The 19,076-nt window shown below is 34.9% G+C and overlaps 1 protein-coding gene across 1 annotated transcript; it reads left to right on the top strand.

Moving 5' to 3' along the window:
- Positions 1-6,011: 6,011 nt before the first annotated feature.
- On the top strand, positions 6,012-7,769 carry LOC137709528 (transcription factor MYB78). The gene is made up of 3 exons (XM_068448613.2): positions 6,012-6,478; positions 6,779-6,908; positions 7,020-7,769. The coding sequence occupies exons 1-3, from the start codon at positions 6,283-6,285 to the stop codon at positions 7,561-7,563; spliced, it is 870 nt and encodes a 289-aa protein (XP_068304714.2). The 5' UTR covers positions 6,012-6,282; the 3' UTR covers positions 7,564-7,769.
- Positions 7,770-19,076: the final 11,307 nt, after the last annotated feature.

The following is a 19,076-nucleotide window of genomic DNA, read 5'->3' as shown; positions in this document are numbered from 1 at the left end:
TCCATATCATTTGTTTACAAAATTTAGTCTTCCTACCTAATTGAAATGCCAGACAAATATATACTTTAGACATGAAAATCCATAAATCTAACATAGATGAGTGTATAATTTAAAAGACTATACTAAGTGTAATGACATTTTATTGTAGGACCATGATTTTTAAAATTTGAAGTAAGACAACTCGGAATATGCATACTATATATACATATACATATACATGAATATCCATAAATAGATGAGTGTATAATTTAAAAAGCCTATACTAAGTGTAATGATGTTATATGAGGTGATAAAACTATTTGGGCATACATTAAAATGTCAGTTTTGCAAGGATTCAAAAGTTTTCTGGCCTAGTTAGAAATGTTTATGGGTTAAACGAACACTTTTAGAACTTTATGGCCTTGTTTAGCACGCCATATATGACCACCGGACACTTGTTTTGTACCCTTCACATCCGCTTGTTTATCTCGTCCAAAACTTTTGTATTATTAGTCGAGTGGATCTCTCTCGCTCACACCGGCTCACTCCGTCCCTCTTTCGCATCACTCTTCTTCAACTCTTTCTTATCGCCTGCTATCTCTCGTCTGGATCCCAAGTTCATCTTTGTTGTCTTCTTCCTTTTCTTCTCTGGTACTCCCTCCTCATTTACACACACACCCCTTCCACCTCTTCCGTTCACCTTCGATCTTTGACAACAATACTTTTCCATGGGTTGAAGGAGGAGGAGGATGATGATTCAAATTCTTCCAATTTGGACTCTGACGAACAAAGAGGACGACGAGGAAATGAGCTAGGCTCCGACGAGGAGGGGGATAACAATTCAGATCTGGGCTCTGACTAGGAAGGGAACTGGGCTTCGACGAGGAGGGGGGACAAGAATTCAGATTTGGGCTCTGAGTTCTCGACCTTGGCCGCCTTCCTCTGTAATCGGTCACTAAGGGTGGGATTTGATGCGTGGGGAAGATGGTGAAGAAAGGAAGACACAACTGGAAAGAGACCTGGTTTTTTTTTTCTTTGTTTTTCTCATTTTTTCCCCTTTTAATAACAATTATTCTATGATTTAAAAAAAAAAAAAAATTATTATAGCCCGATGTATTATCCGATGCACAAATTAATCCGATACAACACTAAACACTCGACTAATTTAATCAATACTATCCGACGACTATTTATACTATCCAATCAAAATAGTCAGTACAGTCTAAACTGCCAAATGAGGCCTATGTGACAACACTTTATTTGATATTTTAAGAAACAATTTCAAGTGAATTTTCGAACAAAAACTTTCTCACAAAACAAAAAATGCTTTCTATAAATATTGTGATTTACGATTCAAAACTAGAGTGTCGGAATAAGAATTTGAAATTGGCGAATGATTTGATCGTGAGAAGCAAAGAAGTAGCATAAGAAGTTTTTGGCAGTGGCAAACGTTCAGTGGTTGCAGCCGCCTGACCAGTATGGGTAGAAGGTACAAGGTTTTGTGACTCGTGTGTTAGCGCAAGGTTCTTTTACCCATTAAGATAATATATAGGTGTTGGTTGGTCTAATAGATGGGCCTGAAGATCAAGACATTGGGCCTATAAGTTAGCCTAAGGAACTCAGTAGGTAGAGCATTACTGCTGCAACGAAGAATACGATACTTAGAGAATTTTACTATTAGGCGTAGGGATGACAACAGGGTGGATCGGGTTTGGATATGTCACTCCCATACTCGAACCTACTTATTTTCCATAAACCTGAAACTATAGAATTCCTGAATGAGTTTTTTCTGTAACTGAACCCCTCAGATAACGGATTTCCATCGAGTAAAGATTTTTCCCATTATGATGTTTTTATATTTTAATATTTATTTATATTATTAATTAAATAGTAAATTTTAAATAAAAAAGGAGATTAAATAAACTACTATTATTAATACAACTTATAATGCATATAAAAAAATAATATTAAATATTTATATTGTCAAGAAAATATTTATACTATTGATAATTGATAAGCATATAATTATACTTTTAATGAATTTTGCATATAATTACTAGCATGGACTACCATATTTAATAATGCATAACTATTGATAAGTTTTTCTCCATATAGTAAATATTTATATTTTTTTTATTAAAAATGAAAATGATTTGGTTTCGGGGTAGACACCTCAATAACCATAATCGGATCCAAAATCGAAAAATTTACCCCACAATTACCAATAACCGTAAAATACCCAAAATTTAATCTCCCAAACCAAACCATTTGGATTCGTTATTTGCGGGGATCAGATTTGAGGGGTTAAATTATCATCTTTGATTAGATACTACAGACAACAAAGAAGACAACACTATCGAGGATACCTCAGGTCTAACAACTATATACATGCTACAACCTGAAGTTTGTAACGTTTGACATGTAGTAAGCATTTATAAGTTTAAGCTTCTTGGAGGTCAATGTTTAGTGAACTTATTTAGCAGAGAAGCACCTGTATATCTATCACGTGTCCAACATGCGTAGCATGAGACCTTGCTAACCTTAATGTGATATACACCGTCATTTCCGGGATAATGAATGTCCAGTTGGCTTTCCAAATGGCTAGGAACTTAGTTTAAGGACTTATTAGTGATTATGGAATACAAGTCTCCCTATCATAACCTTGTTTATGACATTGCTTCCATACCTTAAGTCTTATGGACTCATTCATAGTATATTATCTCCATAATATAAAGTCAAACTCCTAAATGAATTAATCTTGCCCGATTATTAGTTAATTAAAATTAGTTGTTACATAATATTCAATATTACGAAATTTGCTTGTAGAACACATGCATAAACAATTCAACCCCTTTATATAGGCATTGAGTGAGACCCAAATGTCTAGGGCTTTTAATTTTCTCACCGCCCCATCATTCAATGGGCTTAACACGTAGGTACGACCTATCAGCTATTCCTCTATTGTCTACTTGACATGTGGAAAAGAAATGATATTTACACAGTACTACTTACATGGTTTTTCAGGTCGACGCGTCTCGAGCACAACCCTCATCAAATAATGGTTGGAAAGCACTTTACCCATGCATTAGGCCTGTTAGTATTTATGTTCCTTTATAGACTTCTTTTCCCCATCACTGGCCAATGCATGGTTCGGAGTTGACGTCTGGACAGACCTGTCTTTTGAGCTTCGGTGCTAGAAAGTTATTAGGTCCTCCAATTGGCTTAAGTGATCAGAAAGTACTTTAAGTTCTGTGTTCATCTCTTCTTGTCGATAGACAAACCATGACCAGGATCGATCATTTTATGACAATTGTCTTTCATTCTCATGATGGTGCTTTGTCATCTGAATTCATTCGACTGGCTTGTAGGCCCAAGGTTTTTGATCTCTTATTCCTTTAGTGTGCTCTGTCAAGGTCCATTTGTTAAGCCAAATAACTATATATTATTTTAATGGTTTTAAAATGATCATGCATTAACAATATGTATTTATAGCTGGCGGTGCCATTCATACACTCATTTTTACTTCCCATACATCCCTTTTTAACTTTGTCATTTGATATTCTTCAGGTCATTCAAACCGACGACCTGAAATATAAAGAAGTGTGTGGGAGGTAAAAAATGATGTGTAGATAGCACCACCCATTTATAAATACATAATTCTGAAATAAACATGAAAACAATATTATTTTTCTTTTTCTATGAGAATTTAATTAAATGCATAGGCTAAATGTGGTTAGTTTAATGGACACGACACCATTCTAGAAGGGGTAATGCTATCCGAAGGTTATGGATGAGTAAAAACAAACTCAGGAAACAATCTAACGCTAGTGGATAATATAGTACAATCTAACTAGAATAGATAATATACCAACACCCTAACATAAGAGTAAACCAAATTGCTAACTAGTTAAGTTTTTCAGTAGATTTATCTATAAAAGTAAGCATAATGAACTTTAGCAATATCTCTAGGGCTGGCATATGGAGTTATGTGGTGAGGGTATACAACACAGAGTTCATAAATGATAAATTAAACACACAATGATTCTTTCAACCCTATGTATCAAGTTTGTTTAACATCTCTAATGAGTATTTTTAAGTCATGACTGATATGGCATTTTGAAGCACACTATCAAATTTTATTCTATTCCAACTGGTATGTTAGTTATTATATTATTATCATATAGAACCCACATTAAAATAAAACAAATATTAAAACTATTTTTAAAATTTTATATTCTAGTGGATGATGGGACCCAACGAATTAATAATAGGGAGTTTTAACGAAAAGTCCACGGTATTGTTTACCTTAATGAAAAATCACATTTTTACACTAAAAAGTCAATCATGATACTATTCATTTTACTCTTTATTTTGTCCTTATCATTAAAACTCAAAGTTTTCAAGCCCTTTTAGTTAGTTTTCCTTTAATAATAATCAAATTGCAATTTTTTTTTAAGAAAGAATAAAGTTGCAATTAAAACAGCTGCATCAAAATTAATGCTAATCTAGATCACCTAAATTTTGTTTGATTTGAAACAATATTTACCGTAAAAAACGACTACTTAGCATTCTATCTAAAATTTGGGGATGCTCTAAATCCACATATAGATATACCCTATTGTCTTTTCTGGTCAACCGAAATCCACCATACCTTAAAAATGTTGGCAAACTATGTGACACACCCCAATCTAGGAAGGTCGAAGCGTGCTGGCCATCACCGTGAGGTGACGTAACCATAAGGATAAGTGATGTGAAAAAGTGAATAAATTTAAAACTAATCAGAACTATTTATACTAAACAGTGAAAGAGTGCGCAATTGTGGGAGTAACCCACTATAATTATTCAGAGCCAATCCCTGGCCAGAAGTGTGCCGATGTGGACGTCGGGCCCCTAAGAGGGGGTGGATTGTAAGATCCCACATCGCCCATGGAAGAGGATCCTCTATGCTTTATATGTATATACCCACATCCATATAGCACGAGGCCTTTTGGGAACTCAGTGGCTTCGGATTCTATTGGAACTCTGAATTTAAGCAAGATTGAGTGAGAGCAATCCCAGGATGGGTGACCCACTGGGAAGTTACTCATGAGTTCCCAGAAACAAAACCGTGAGGGCATGGTCGGGGCTCAAAACGGACAATATCGTGCTACGTCGGAGTCAAGCCCGGGATGTGGTAGAGCCCGGGTCGGGATGTGACATATGGATCATGGACGAATGACATGGATTTATAGTGCATGCGCCAAACCATATATCTATACTATTATCAAGAAAACCCTCCTTGTCAACCTTTTCCCCTTGTTTTTTCTATTTTACTCTCACTTTTGATACACACTATTGACAAAAGGAGGGCAAAATAGTAATTTTGTACCTTTTTTACAAAATAACAATCATATCCCTATTTTTCCTATTTTACCCTTTTTTTATACTTGTTTTTCCAATTTTACCCTCACTTTTGATACACAATATTTACATAAACAAGACAAAACAGTAATTATGCAATATTTCTCACTTTTTATATACAATATTTACATAAAGAAGACAAAACAGTAATTATGTAATATTAAAAAAATATGCACTTATTAAGAGAAATTGTTCACACACATAAAATATGTGCTTTCTGTTAGTATACATGATGGTTTATAGAGGAAGAAGCTAATTGGTAGGTCATCTCCCAAGGCCTTTGTTTTACTTTAACATTTAGATCTCCTGAAAATTTGTCTCTTGCATTCTCTTCACATGTGCAAATCATATATAATAAGGCCTTCAAATAGCACACATAAAACAATGTATGAAAGACACAATAGAAAACTACCACAACTAACAAGTTACCCCAAGAGAAAAATGCCACTAGTTTCGGAAATTTAAAAGTTGAAACGCGTGAGAATTAGGTTAGTGCAAAGGTCAAAGGGTCAACTTCAGATTAAATATATATATAAACAAGAATGAAGGATTTGTATGTTCGTGCCGTGGAAGATGTTTCTCTCTCTCTCTCTCTCACTAGAATTATTAATACTAATTGTTTATTAACTTTGAGTCTTGAGTCTTGGCCGCGTTCGATCAAAGGCACAGTAGAAATGCGGCCACTTTTTTCTTCTTTAGTAATTTAGTCAGTCCAATTCCTTTTTCAGTCTTCTCTCTCTCTCTCTCTCGCTCTTCCCCCTCGTCTATATATCAAACCCTTCTCATGACTTGTAATCCCCAAGCTAAGGAAATCCTAACAAGGTCAACTATTCTGTACACTGCACACTAAATCCCAAACTAATCCGTATTCTTTGTCTCCCAGCTCAAACCAGACAAAAGGAAATGGATATTAATAATGTTCATGATCAGATGAGATCAGCAGGTTATGGCTCATTAGCAGCAGCAGCAACTCATGATCAACCAATTGAAGGACTGGATTTAAGAAAAGGTCCATGGACAGCCGAGGAAGACTCCATTCTCAACAATTACGTCAACATCCATGGTGAAGGTCACTGGAATTCCTTGGCTTGCCATGCAGGTACATATTCTCTTCCGACCCTCTTCCGAGACAGTGAAGGAAAATACCGCTTACCAATAACTGTTTAGTTAGTCATGGAGTTGTCGTATGGACTATCTACCATTTCTTCCTTTTAAGCCTTTGAATAAACAGAATTCGTTATTAATTATTTTGGAGAGTAATTTACATGCATCATAGATTAAAGCTATATATAGTTTCCAATCCTTCATTTTCAAAATTCTAGGGAAGATTTATGCCTGGTCAATTCTGATCACTATGAATTTTGTCAAAGTACTAATATGATAATACATGGCCATGCAGGTCTGAAACGAACTGGCAAAAGCTGCAGATTAAGGTGGTTAAACTACTTGCGACCAAATGTTCAACGTGGAAACATAACTCTCCAAGAACAACTTATAATTCTTCAACTTCATTCCCGCTGGGGCAACAGGTACATATGTATACATATATATGTGTGTATGATATATTTCCATTAATACACGTATATCGTTGTTTCTAATCTTCTGTGTGTTTTGTTTTAATGGCACAATTAAATAATTAGGTGGTCCAAGATAGCCGAATACTTGCCCGGTAGAACAGACAATGAGATAAAGAACTATTGGAGAACAAGAGTGCAGAAGCAAGCAAAACAGCTCAAGTGTGACGTTAACAGCAAACAATTCCAAGACGCCATGCGTTACACCTGGATTCCCCGTCTAATTGAACGGATCGGGTCCTTGCCCGAAGCTGTACCAGATCAACCCAGTACTTGTATCACTACGACATCTGAGTCCGAGTGTCAGTACTTGGTTGATCCTAATTTCGTGCCTGAAACCTCTGTCAGTACTTCATCAGACTCATATGATCAGGTTCAAGTTTGTTCAATTCCCACCGACCCAACTAGCAGTGGTGATGAATTCACGACTTATCCATGCAGCGGTCAATATGGTTCAGAAAACGGGTCGGGTTATAGTAAAAATGGTAATTCAGATATTCATGGCTTTGAGCAAAGCAATTATTGGTCAACCGGTGGGGACACATCAGTGGAGAACTTGTGGACTGAAGAGAATATATGGTTCTTGCAACAGCAGCTTAGTGATGACTAATATTGGTGAATGGATCGAGCCATCGAGGACTAGTTTGTTTACGTGACGCATGGGTGATTCCATGACTTAATTGTAGTAGTAAAGTTGAGTTTACAAACTTTTGTTGCACGCATTCTCAAAGTAGAGGAAGACCATGAATTTTTTGTCAAATAGCATAAATGATCAGTTTTTTGAGATTTAATTGTAAAAATAATCAGTGTTTATTACGTCGCCATTATATCATCGTTGAGTCATCAATATATAATTAATATATTATGGTGATAAGTTTGTTGGAATAGCCAATGTGGTTAAAAAAAAAACAAGGATTTAAGCGCCTGCAGTGAAGTTTGTTAGGATTTGTGCCCAAAATTGAAAATTCTGCCAACTTTATGTTGATTATTAGCACATGAGCCAACCTAACGTGTTAACAATTAACGAAGAGTTCCATTTTAGCCTAATATGTGTACGGAAAGTTCCATTTTAACTTAATATGTATAGCTCACGTGCTAATAATTAACAGAAAGTTGATGGAATTTTCAATTTTGGGCATAAATCCTAGTTTTTTTTTACCATATGAGCTATCTTTCAACTACTGTATCACCACGGGGACTAATAATCCAATTAGGCCAAACTAATAATTGCATTTTTTTTTTTTTTTTTTTTTTGAGTTGAGGTTAATTTTAGGCAAATGAGGCTGCCCAGTTTTAGCATGTAAAGGAACTAATCTTGTGTTGCAGACTATGACCAAACATTTTTTTCGAATGATAGATATCTTATTAGTTAAATACGAATGAATTACACTAATCTCGGTTGTCAAAATGTTGAAAAGCCACGCTGAAATCTCTCACGACCACGACAACTTCCCCTCTAATAAGGAATGAGATCAAAGGTGATGCTGAATGAAAAATTTGGCAAAACTAAGATCATTTTGAAATTAAAAGGTATGGCTGCTATATTAAAAAAGAGGAGTTATAAGAAGAAAAGGGGTCCATGATTTTGACGTTTCACATTATTTTTGTAAGTCCTTTAATTTGTGGAGGCAGATTGTCTGCCCTCCTATTTGGATGCCTTTTTTATCTCCTTCTATTTTGTGTGGTCACGGTTAAGCCACGTCAGCATTTTATATTGATTTTTTTTATAGCATTAATAAGACAAAAAACAATAAGAATATAAAATATTGACGTAGCTTAACCATGACCGCATAAATAGAAACTATGGAAAGAGCATTCAAACAGAAGAGCAGACAATCAACCTACTTAATTTGTAACTTGCGATGCTCTGGAAAATACGGTGGGGACTGCTATGCTTGTGCAACTGATAAGTACAGATTTTACAGAAAGTAAACGTGAGAATGCTTTTGACGCTAGAATGTATTAAAAAAAATTAATAAGACTTTGGTAGACTGTGAGGAGTCTTGAAAGGTTAATTTGGATTTAAGCACTAACGGCCGCAACCCTTGAAGTTGAAGCACGTTTGGACCTTATTTAAGTCCTGTATATCATACATAAATAAGACGGGTCAACTAATTAGTTAGCCTTAATCCATTGCATGTTTTGCAAATTCTTCTCAATTGGAATATAATAAGACAACTAACCAGGCAAAGGATAGTATAATATTATATAATACATGTCATTAGCACTCATTTTCTTGTTTGTAATGATCAAGTATCACTCTTATTAGATTCACTGTTATTGGCCAAAAGTCCATCTGCCGTCAAATTCAACACGGATGTATATCGGTCAACTATACATTTTCTTCCAGAAGAATGTTTTTTGTTAATTTTATACTCGACATATGATGAGCAGCTATTAGCCTGTGGGTTGACAATGTTAGTAGAAGAAAATTGGAATAGAATTTAGAGATGATTTCCAAAATGGTAGCAGCCAGAATGGACATATTGACGGAAGATGATATCACAAATACAAAACTTCAATAACCTATCATAACGATAGGTGGATATGACACTATACAAAAAATGACACATATTTTGTTAGAAGTTAATACTCCGAATGGCGTGACATTTAGTTATATTTTCTCCAACTTACAAGTTTGAAGGAGGAGGTTCTCTTCGATATCATATCATGAAGATGACAGATGCTGTTGAGAAGCTTAACTCCAAGGGTGTTAGCATTGGAGAAAAGCAACTGATTTTTATGATCCTACAAGTCTTGCCTAACATGTTCAGTCAACTGAAGATATCCTACAACACTTAGGACAAATCTTGGACAGTGGATGAATTGATTGCTCAATGTGTACAATAAAAGAATTGCTAAAAGTAAGAAAATGGCAAAGAAGTTGAAGCTGCCAACTTTATGCAAGCTGCCAAAGGGAGGAAAGAGACCAATGCTACTTCTAGTAAAGCTTCTAAACTTACTAAGCATGCTAATAAGTCTGGTATGTATACTAAAAATTCTAATTCCTCTAAATCTAACAATCTTAGGATTATGACTTGCAAAACCAAAGGTCACTGTAGGAAAGATTGTGAAACTCAAACTGTCTTCTCGATTTGTTTTCCAACTTAATGATGTTCTTTATTTGCCTGGCATGAAAAGAAATTTGGTTTCTTCTTCAAAGTTAGTCAAACAAGGTTTTTTTTTTCTTGGTGATGATGCTTGTGTCAAATTTTTCCAAAATGGCTCACTTGACCTAGTTCTAGGCAAAGCTTACTTGAATGATGATTTTATGAAAATTTCATAACATTGTAGAAAACAAACACATGCTTGTTTTGAATACAACTACTAAAAATGTGCATGATTTTGATCATGCTTACATGTTATGGCATAAGAGACTACGTAATATCTCAAAAGAAAGAGTTCTTCATCTGGCAAAAATAAATTTGATTCCCTCTTTCAATTTCAAAATTGCGTTTGATTGTGTTGATTGTATCATAGGTAAATTGACAAATGTTAGCATTTTATATGCTAAAAGAAGTCGTTTTAAAATCTTTAAAAGTGAGGTTGATAAACAATTGAACCTAGTAATTAAGATTGTTAGATCATATAAGGAAGAAGAATATTTTGGCAAGTATATTGAAGCTGGGAATAGAAAGGTCATTTTGCATACTTTCTTGAGAAACAAGGCACAATGGCACAATATACCACAACTGCCATAACAGAATAGAGTAGCAGAGAGAAGAAATCTCTAGTAGCGATGGTTAGAAATATGATTTCAAGGTCCAAGGTGCATGTTTTTCTCTGGGGAGAGTCTTTGAATACTTCAAACTGCATATTAAACAAAGTTCCGTCAAAGGTTGTACCAAAGGCACCCTTTGAGATGTGGAATGGAAGAAGACCAAGATTTGACTACTCTCATATTTAGGGATGCAAAGTTGAACCAAGATTTTAACAATCCAAATGAAAAGAAACTTGATTCAAGAACCACCTCTTGTTATTTCATTAGATACTCAGAGAAGTCAAAAGGTTTTAAGTTTTATTATCCACAAATTCATACAAGAATTCAAGAAACACATAATGCTATTTTTCTTGAGGATGAAGATGTGTTGATTGGGTTCCAGATGTTTTTTTTTTTTTTTTTTTTTTTTTTTTTTTTTTTTTTTTTTGAAGAAATTGATCAATCTGAAAATATAATGGTTTATCTCCATTGAACTATAATTACATATCTATGTTGCCTCTAAGGAAGGAACAAGATCAGGAGATGAAGGAGTCTAAGGAAGGAACATAAACCCAAATTGCAACAGAACAACTCAATGTGTCAACTGAACATCAGATTGATTAGTTGTTCAGGAGACTGAACAAACACCAATTTTTTAGCCAACTTTGAGGAAATCTAGCAAGGAAACCGGCCATTTCAATAGATTATGTATGTTTTCAAGAAGTTGAAAATGATATAGGTAACATTGATGATCATATAATCTATCTGTAAGCAATGAACAGTCCTCAAGTAATTTTATAGCAAAAGACAATAGAAGAAGTATTAGAATCAAAGTTTAAAAATAATGTTTTGGCTTTGGTAGATTCAACTCTAAGAATTAAACCCATAGGCTACAAATGAAATTATAAAACTAAAAAAAAATGTTGCAGGAAGGATAGAAAGGTACAAGGCGAAGATAAGCTATTGACTACAATGATACCTTTTCACCTGTTTCTTCAAGGATTGTATGAGAATGGTAATGGCTTTGACAACTCACATTCATTCGGAATTGCATCAAATGAACGTTAAAATTGCTTATCTAAATGGTGAGTTACAAGAAGACGTTTTCACGAGGCAACCTACTAGATTTGTTGAAAGAGGGGAAGGAGAATATGGTTTGCAACCTCGAGTTCAGGAATCAAAATTCATACGGCTTTGTTGAGAACAAGTTGGGTGATTACATTTATCTCGAGTTCAAGGATCAAAATTCATCTTTCTAGTATTGTATGTCGATGATATCATGCTTTCAAGTTTAGATTTTTAACTTTTGAAGGAAACAAAGCCATTATGAGTACTAGTTTTGAAATGAACAGTCTTGAAGAGGCACACTATGTTCTGGGAATTGAAATTTCGAGAGATGGACGGAGAAAACTTCTTGTTCTATCCCAAAAGATTTACATTGAAAAGTGTTGACCATGTTTTATATGGAGAATTGCAACAAGGCATATATTCCAATAAACAAAGGAGATATATTCTCGGGTGATCAATATCCCAAGTGCAAGCCATATGTTTCATTAGTTGGCAGTCTTATGTACGCAAACGAATGCACCAGACTAGATATAACCTTTATAGTTGGGCTGTTAGGAAGATTTCAATCAAATCAAGGTGAAGCTCATTAGGTGACTGCAAAGAAGATTTTAAGGTATTTGCAAATAGCAAATGGCTTTATACTAGTGTATGGTTGAGATGACTCATTGGAAATAGTTGGTGTTACCAACTCTGATCTTGCTGGAGATACGAACGACATAAAGTACCGGAGGCCATGTTTTCATAATTAATGGAGGTTCTATTTCATGGAAGAGTTCTAAGCAAACTTTAGTGACAACATTACAACACAAGAGTTGTTTAGTGATAAAAAATTTCCCTCGCTAATAGTCATAATTTAGTTGCTATAAGTTTTCAGCAAGGAAATTATTTCTTTGCTCGTTCCTTGTAGTAGGTTCGTAAGGAATGTGTACAGTGAGAAATTTTGTCCTCACCTAAATGATATAGCGAGAGTGGAACTTATTCTCGTGGTGGCGTTGGAGTGGCAAAAATTTCTTGCTAAATGGGTAGGAATGTGGTCGCCAAAGTCTTTTGGCAACCTGAATATTGACATCCCATAACTTGTGCAAGGAGAAAATCCCTCGAAAAAATAATCAAATTCATCGTTATAGATATCTTTGGGCGAGGAATTTGTATGTCAATTTTACATCGAGGAATTTATAAGTCAGACTAAAGCAGAGTGATTGAATGAGGTTATCTAGGATTTCATTTTTTTTTTCCCACTCATATTGCCCTTCTAATACTTAGAAGAAGTTTGGGCTTTGAAAAACTTGGCCTATCAACGAGAATGTGTGAATAAAACGACGCCTTATTTGAAAATATTGAAAAATTACAACCGGAGTGCTACAACGGGATCTCATTTTCCTCGCTAATTTATTTTCAGCAAGAAAAACAATAAATTCCTCGCTAATATTTTTGGAGGGAAGAGAACCAATTCTTGCTAAACCTACAACAAGATAAGCACATTTTTCTCGCTAGCAATATGTGTATGTAATACCCTGAAAATTTAAATATATGAATTATATATTCATAATTATGAATATATGAAGAAAAATCGAAAATAGATTGATGTATAGTTATGAAAGATTGAATTGAGAACTTTTAAAGTTTTGTTTCCGGAAATTATTATAATTTATCGTTAAGTGAAAAAGATGAAAATGCCCCTAGTTGGCTTAACGTAATTATACAAGGACGTATTTTACTCTCATATATTTTATCGTATTTCTTGACATTTTTGGATAAAGCTCGATTCCAAGAGCATGTAGGAGAAAACCGTTCGCCAAACGGAGTGTAACAAATGAAATACAAACGAACAAAGGTAGGGGCAAAATGGTCATTTCGTTACAAATTTGGAAGGCTCCATAATTGTGGGAGCCTTGTCGTGAAAAAAAAAAAAAAAAAACGAAAAAGAGAAAGGGAAAATGAGCCATGGGAGTGGCTGGGGAGGATGGAAGGAGGAAAAAAAAATGGAGTTTTAACGAAAAACCCATGGTACTTTTCACTTTAACGAAAAACCATATTTATACACTAAAAAGTCAATCATGGTACTATTTACTTTACCCTTTATTTTGTCTTTATCATTAAAACTTAAAGTTTTCAAGCTATTTTCATTAGTTTTACTAAAAAAAAAAGGGAAAAGGAAGAGAAGAAGCAGAAAGGAGAGAAGGGGGCCGAATGGGGAAAGTAGAGAGAAATGAGGGTAACCAATGGAGAAAGAAGAAGGAGGGAAAGGAGGGAGGGGAGAAAACACACAACCCAGACCCTTTTCCCCTTGACCTGATATCCCTCGGCTCGACCCGCGGCTGTAACAATTTCCGACGGATTTCTTGTCTATTTTTCCGGCGATTTACAACCTTCCACCCCTACTAAACAACTCTATAGTCCTCCCTCTTCCATTTCCGCCCAAAATTGATGGGGTTTGAGCTTGAATTCGGGTAGAACGGAACCCATGGGTTCCGAGGGTGCCACGGCGAAATCCGACGATCGTGAAAGTAATGTCGACCACCACCACCATAAAACCACTTTTCCAGAGGCCAGGAACAAAGCCCAAATAGTTTTAGGGGCTGTGGTGTTGCACTTCATGGGAAAATTCAGGTGTTTCCCGGCCAAATTGGACTTGGCCACATGTATGAAAATTGCTCCCTTCACTAAGATCTACTTGTTTATAAAATTTGGTAATTTTTGGAAATAGTTAAATTTTCCAGCGAGTCGGGGCGGCGGCTGCTTGTGGCTAGTGAGCCGACGCCGTCTTTTCATGCAAATTTTGACATTTTAAATCTTTAATTGATACCCATTTGGTGTGATTCGATTTTGTAATCCAATATTGAATATTACCGTTATTAGAGTATTTTCGGAAGTGGATAAAAGGGTGAATGAGGAACTACGAAAGGTTTGATCCCGCTCAAGGGTACGTAGGCAGTCTAACAGAGGTTAGATACAACTTTAAATAATCGAGAATTTCTCTTTAGTTGGGAATTTGAACTAAGAGAAGGAAATGGTGATAAATTGAAAATATAATCGTATGTTTTGGTAAGGGAATTATGGTTATAGGTCATGTGCAGGACTAAGGATTTAATTAAAGAATCGTAATTAATGGTAGTTAAATAAACAAGAGTTTAATTTGGACATATCACTAATATTATTTTCCGAAATAAATATTTCGGGGCGGGGCGTTACAGTATAGCTACAAAAATATTTTCTCGCATTAAGAGATTTTTTCCCACTATTTCTTAGACATGTCTGGAGATCAAAATGTGCTCACTTTTTGCAAGAACTCGAAATTTTCCTTGCCAAAAGGAATTCTACTGTGAGAAAGATTTGTTTCCCTCACTGAAACATTTCTCGTTAAAGGACCAATTTGTTGTAGTGCAACTCCAACAGTAGAGGCTGAGTTTGTAGCATGTTTTGAAGGCATAAAACAAGCAATTTTGTTGCTAAGACGAAGATTGTTGATTCTGTTATAAACCTTTGAAGATGTTTTGTGATAACAATGCAGTTGTATTTTTCTTGAAAAACAATAAGAGGACTTTAACTTCAAGATTAATAGATGTGAAGTTTCTCAAGAGAGGGTCAAATTAAGAAGGAGACAGAGGTGCAATATTTGTCAATAAATTTGATTATTGTAGATCCTCTTATTAAGCCATTACCTAACAATGTGTTCAAAGATCATGTCACTTGAATGGGGGAGTTGTGGAGTCTTTCAACAAGTGGGAGTGATGAGGATGATTGAATTTGCAGTCTGCAACTCATGATAGAATAGTTGTTTTGTAACTTCTGTTTGTTGTTAATGTTGCAGATAAAAGTTAAGTTTATTTTGTTAGTTTTTGTTTTTGTTCCGTTAGTTACTAACTAGCTTGGCAAATAATATTGGTTTTCAGTTAGTGTTCAATTTTTTCAAACTTGGTGATTAGTTGTTCCAAAAAACTTTTGTGGAATATAATTCTTGGTGCTGGAAAATCGTTATGAGATTTTGTTGATGCATTTGTGTGAATTATCTTTGGGTTGTTCATTGTAATTGACTATAGGTTGATAGTATTGTTGTTAACTTATACTTAACTTAGTTGTGTTAAGTATGACCTAGATGAGCGGGAGCAAATTACTAGCTTTGCTATATATATGTCAGTTGGTTCACAAAATTGCAAAGTCCAGATTAAGTATGGTGTTGTTTTGGGTTAATTTTGTAATGTATATAACAAAAAAGATATTTCTTGAGTTCCATACTTTAAAATGCATAGGTAAGTTGTATGCCGAGTTAAGCTCTTGTTATTCAAAGACTTAGCAAGCACTTCTATAAATATGAAAAAGTGGTGTGATTACTACGTTTCATACTCAAGTATGAGAATATTAAAGTATGAGTATAAAACTAAATATTATAGCCGGCTGTAGTGTTTTAATTGATATAAGAAAATCTTATTGGAAAACTTAAAGTTGTCCTAATTCTTCTAAGATAATAAAATCAGTTTGTCCTAGTTCTTGTGGGATTGGAAATCTGGTGTTTTACTTATGCACTCATAATATGTTTTGGATTCCTTGTTGGTATCCTATGATGATTCTAATAGGAGAATCATTAGGATTGATTTAAAATGACAAAATAAAGGGTAAAGTGAATAGTACCAGGATTGACTTTTTAGTGTAAAAATGTAGTTTTTCGTTAAATTGAACAGTACCGAAAGCTTTTCGTTAAAGTTCCCTTATTATAAATAATGATCACTGCTCTAAAAAAATGTACTCTTAATTATCGATCAAAAGGCCTATTGGTTGGTTGAGTACTTTTGGATTTTGCTAAAGAGGAGAAGGTACATTGTTTCAAAGCTACCATGGCTTCCTCAGTTGGGAATTTTGCAGGTAAGTGTTCTTATCAATTTGCAAGGCCCGTTTCGATCTTAGTCTGTATAATTATTGTTATAATGAGCTTCTTGTGGTTCTATAATCAAATATATGATTTTGTGGTTTTGGTTTAGTATTGATCCTATAGATTTTGCTTCAACAAACTCTAGTTACTGTTTCTTTCATTCCTAGAAGCTGGAATCACGTAGCTCATCATCTAGCAAGATATGCTTTACATTATTCTTCCGTTGTATTCTGAGTTGAAGAAACCCTAAATTTCTTGAGCCTTTCCTATTAAAAGATGCTAATGTATACCCTTGGTTGCCTAATATAGGAGCTATTTGGTCTACTCAACCTGTTTTCACATCTGTAACATCTAAAATCGAAAAAAAACCACCCTGGGACGAAAAACAAAAATATAAATCCGCTGCCAAATTAACCCTCCATAACACCGCTAAGTGGATTTCAAGATTGTCATTAAAACTCAATTTCATTGAAATATATATTCACAGCTAAAAAGACCAAATAATCATTTCCACGTCTATGAAGTCAACATTTATCTCAACACGGTTGAAGAAGTGAGTTAAGACGGGACATGATTGTCGAGTATAAGTGGTAAATTGATACCAAATAGAAAGTAGGGGTCGGATAAAGTAAAAATCTTCTGCAAAGTACATGAGACAGCGAAAAATAAGCCTTTTTGCATTGGACGTCTCCTTCCAACAACCAATGAAAAGCCCCATTTATTTTACGATTCTCTATGAACTAATGGTCTTTTTTTATTTTTTATTTTTTTATTTTTTGTTTACCCGATTGTAGCTTAAGGGCTTGTTGTAACTCCAGTTGATGTGATTTTATATATAACGATTGAAAAAGAAATGTGCTAATGGCATGTGTATATAGTTGCACAAGAGAAGGTCTGCTACGTACAAGCCACGAAGTAACCAAATTAGGTATTGAAGAAAGATGATTACATGCCCAAAGAATGAAAGGCCGAATTAGTTACTAAATGAAATTGAGTATCGAAATCCATGGATATACGACTGAGAGGCGAAGATTGTACCAATAGGTAAGTAATCTGAAAGGAGCAACCAAGTCCTCTGCTTAAATTTTATTTCAGCAAGGTCCCAAACGGAGAAATTCCACACAATGAGAAATGAAAGTTCCTTTTCCAGATCTTAAAGCGTAGGCAACTTTAGTTTTACTAAATATTGAAAACGAAGTAAACCCAAAGCATATTTCCTTGCTTTACATGCATATGGGGTGTAAAGCAAGCAGTGGATGCAATTGTGTAATCACGGCCAAATGCCATACTGAGCTAACCTCCAGCTGGTTTGAAAATCTCGATCTTCATGGCTCATAAAAGTAGTCCATAGGTACTCACCGGAGAGCACATTCCGATTCCTTTTTCGCTCATTATGATAATTGCAGTGCTTGGAGTTGGACTGCTCCGTCGACCCCTCAATATTCACCAAAAGATCTCTATGGTGGGGCTGCGTTATCGCTCTCAGTAACAATAGTAAAGAAGCCATATGCATACAGTGTTTGAAGATTGAATATCTACAAGATCGATCATCGGCTTATATATATATATATATATATATATATATATATATATATATATATATATATATATATATAATAAATTTATTCATTGAACTAACAACACTCAATTTTCCCCCTCCACTTTTTTCCACAAATAATTTGAGAAAGAAATGTGTCATGCAACATGCAGAAATTACTTGATGCGACATTTACTTTTGTCACAAGAAATGTATTTAAGGTATAATTCTTTCATGCAATTCTTGCCGTGCGGAGTTATGTAACGGAGTTGGCCATCTAAAGCCATGCTATTTATTACAAAGTCAATAAGCGTTGGACAACCTTATCTCTGTGTGTTTGTGTGTGTGCGCATCAACAATGTGTTGAGAGAGAGAGAGAGAGAGAGAGAGAGAGAGAGAGAGAGAGATGGCGTGGGCATCAACAATTTGTTGATGGGGTAAAGCGCATAATCAACAGTCATATGTAAGTAAATTAAAATAATAATAATTAACAAATAGATGGATTGTGAGTCTTGTGATATAATGCGATTTACTAATATGATTGTTAGGTATTATAGAACAATATACGTTGTCTCACATTGAAGCAATGACTGTCCATAGCAAAGGCTTTCGCGTAACTTAACTAAGAGCATTTACTTTTATACTCAAGATCCCAAATTTAATTCCCCTCATATCCAAAGTGATTGTCCATAAAGAGGTATAAGTTGCGCCAAGGTTTTCTGAAATAGAACCCCACACTTGGATGGACTTATGACCTAACCCTACCATAATAGACAAAGTAATTAAGTTACAAGCACTCTTAAAAGTAATGGATTGTCTTTATGATTAGACTCTCCATTTTAGCCTATTGCATCTCGGGCTCAAACTCAGTCCTGTAGTGTACATTAGTGTAGAAGTATTAAAGAAAAAATGTTACAAACCCTACCGGTGCAACTCAAGAGGACATAGTGA

The sequence above is a fragment of the Pyrus communis genome, chromosome 17 (assembly GCF_041283825.1).
Source record: "Pyrus communis isolate YQ-2024b chromosome 17, ASM4128382v1, whole genome shotgun sequence".
Lineage (NCBI taxonomy): Eukaryota > Viridiplantae > Streptophyta > Magnoliopsida > Rosales > Rosaceae > Pyrus > Pyrus communis.
This window is presented reverse-complemented; position numbering and strand designations above follow the sequence as displayed.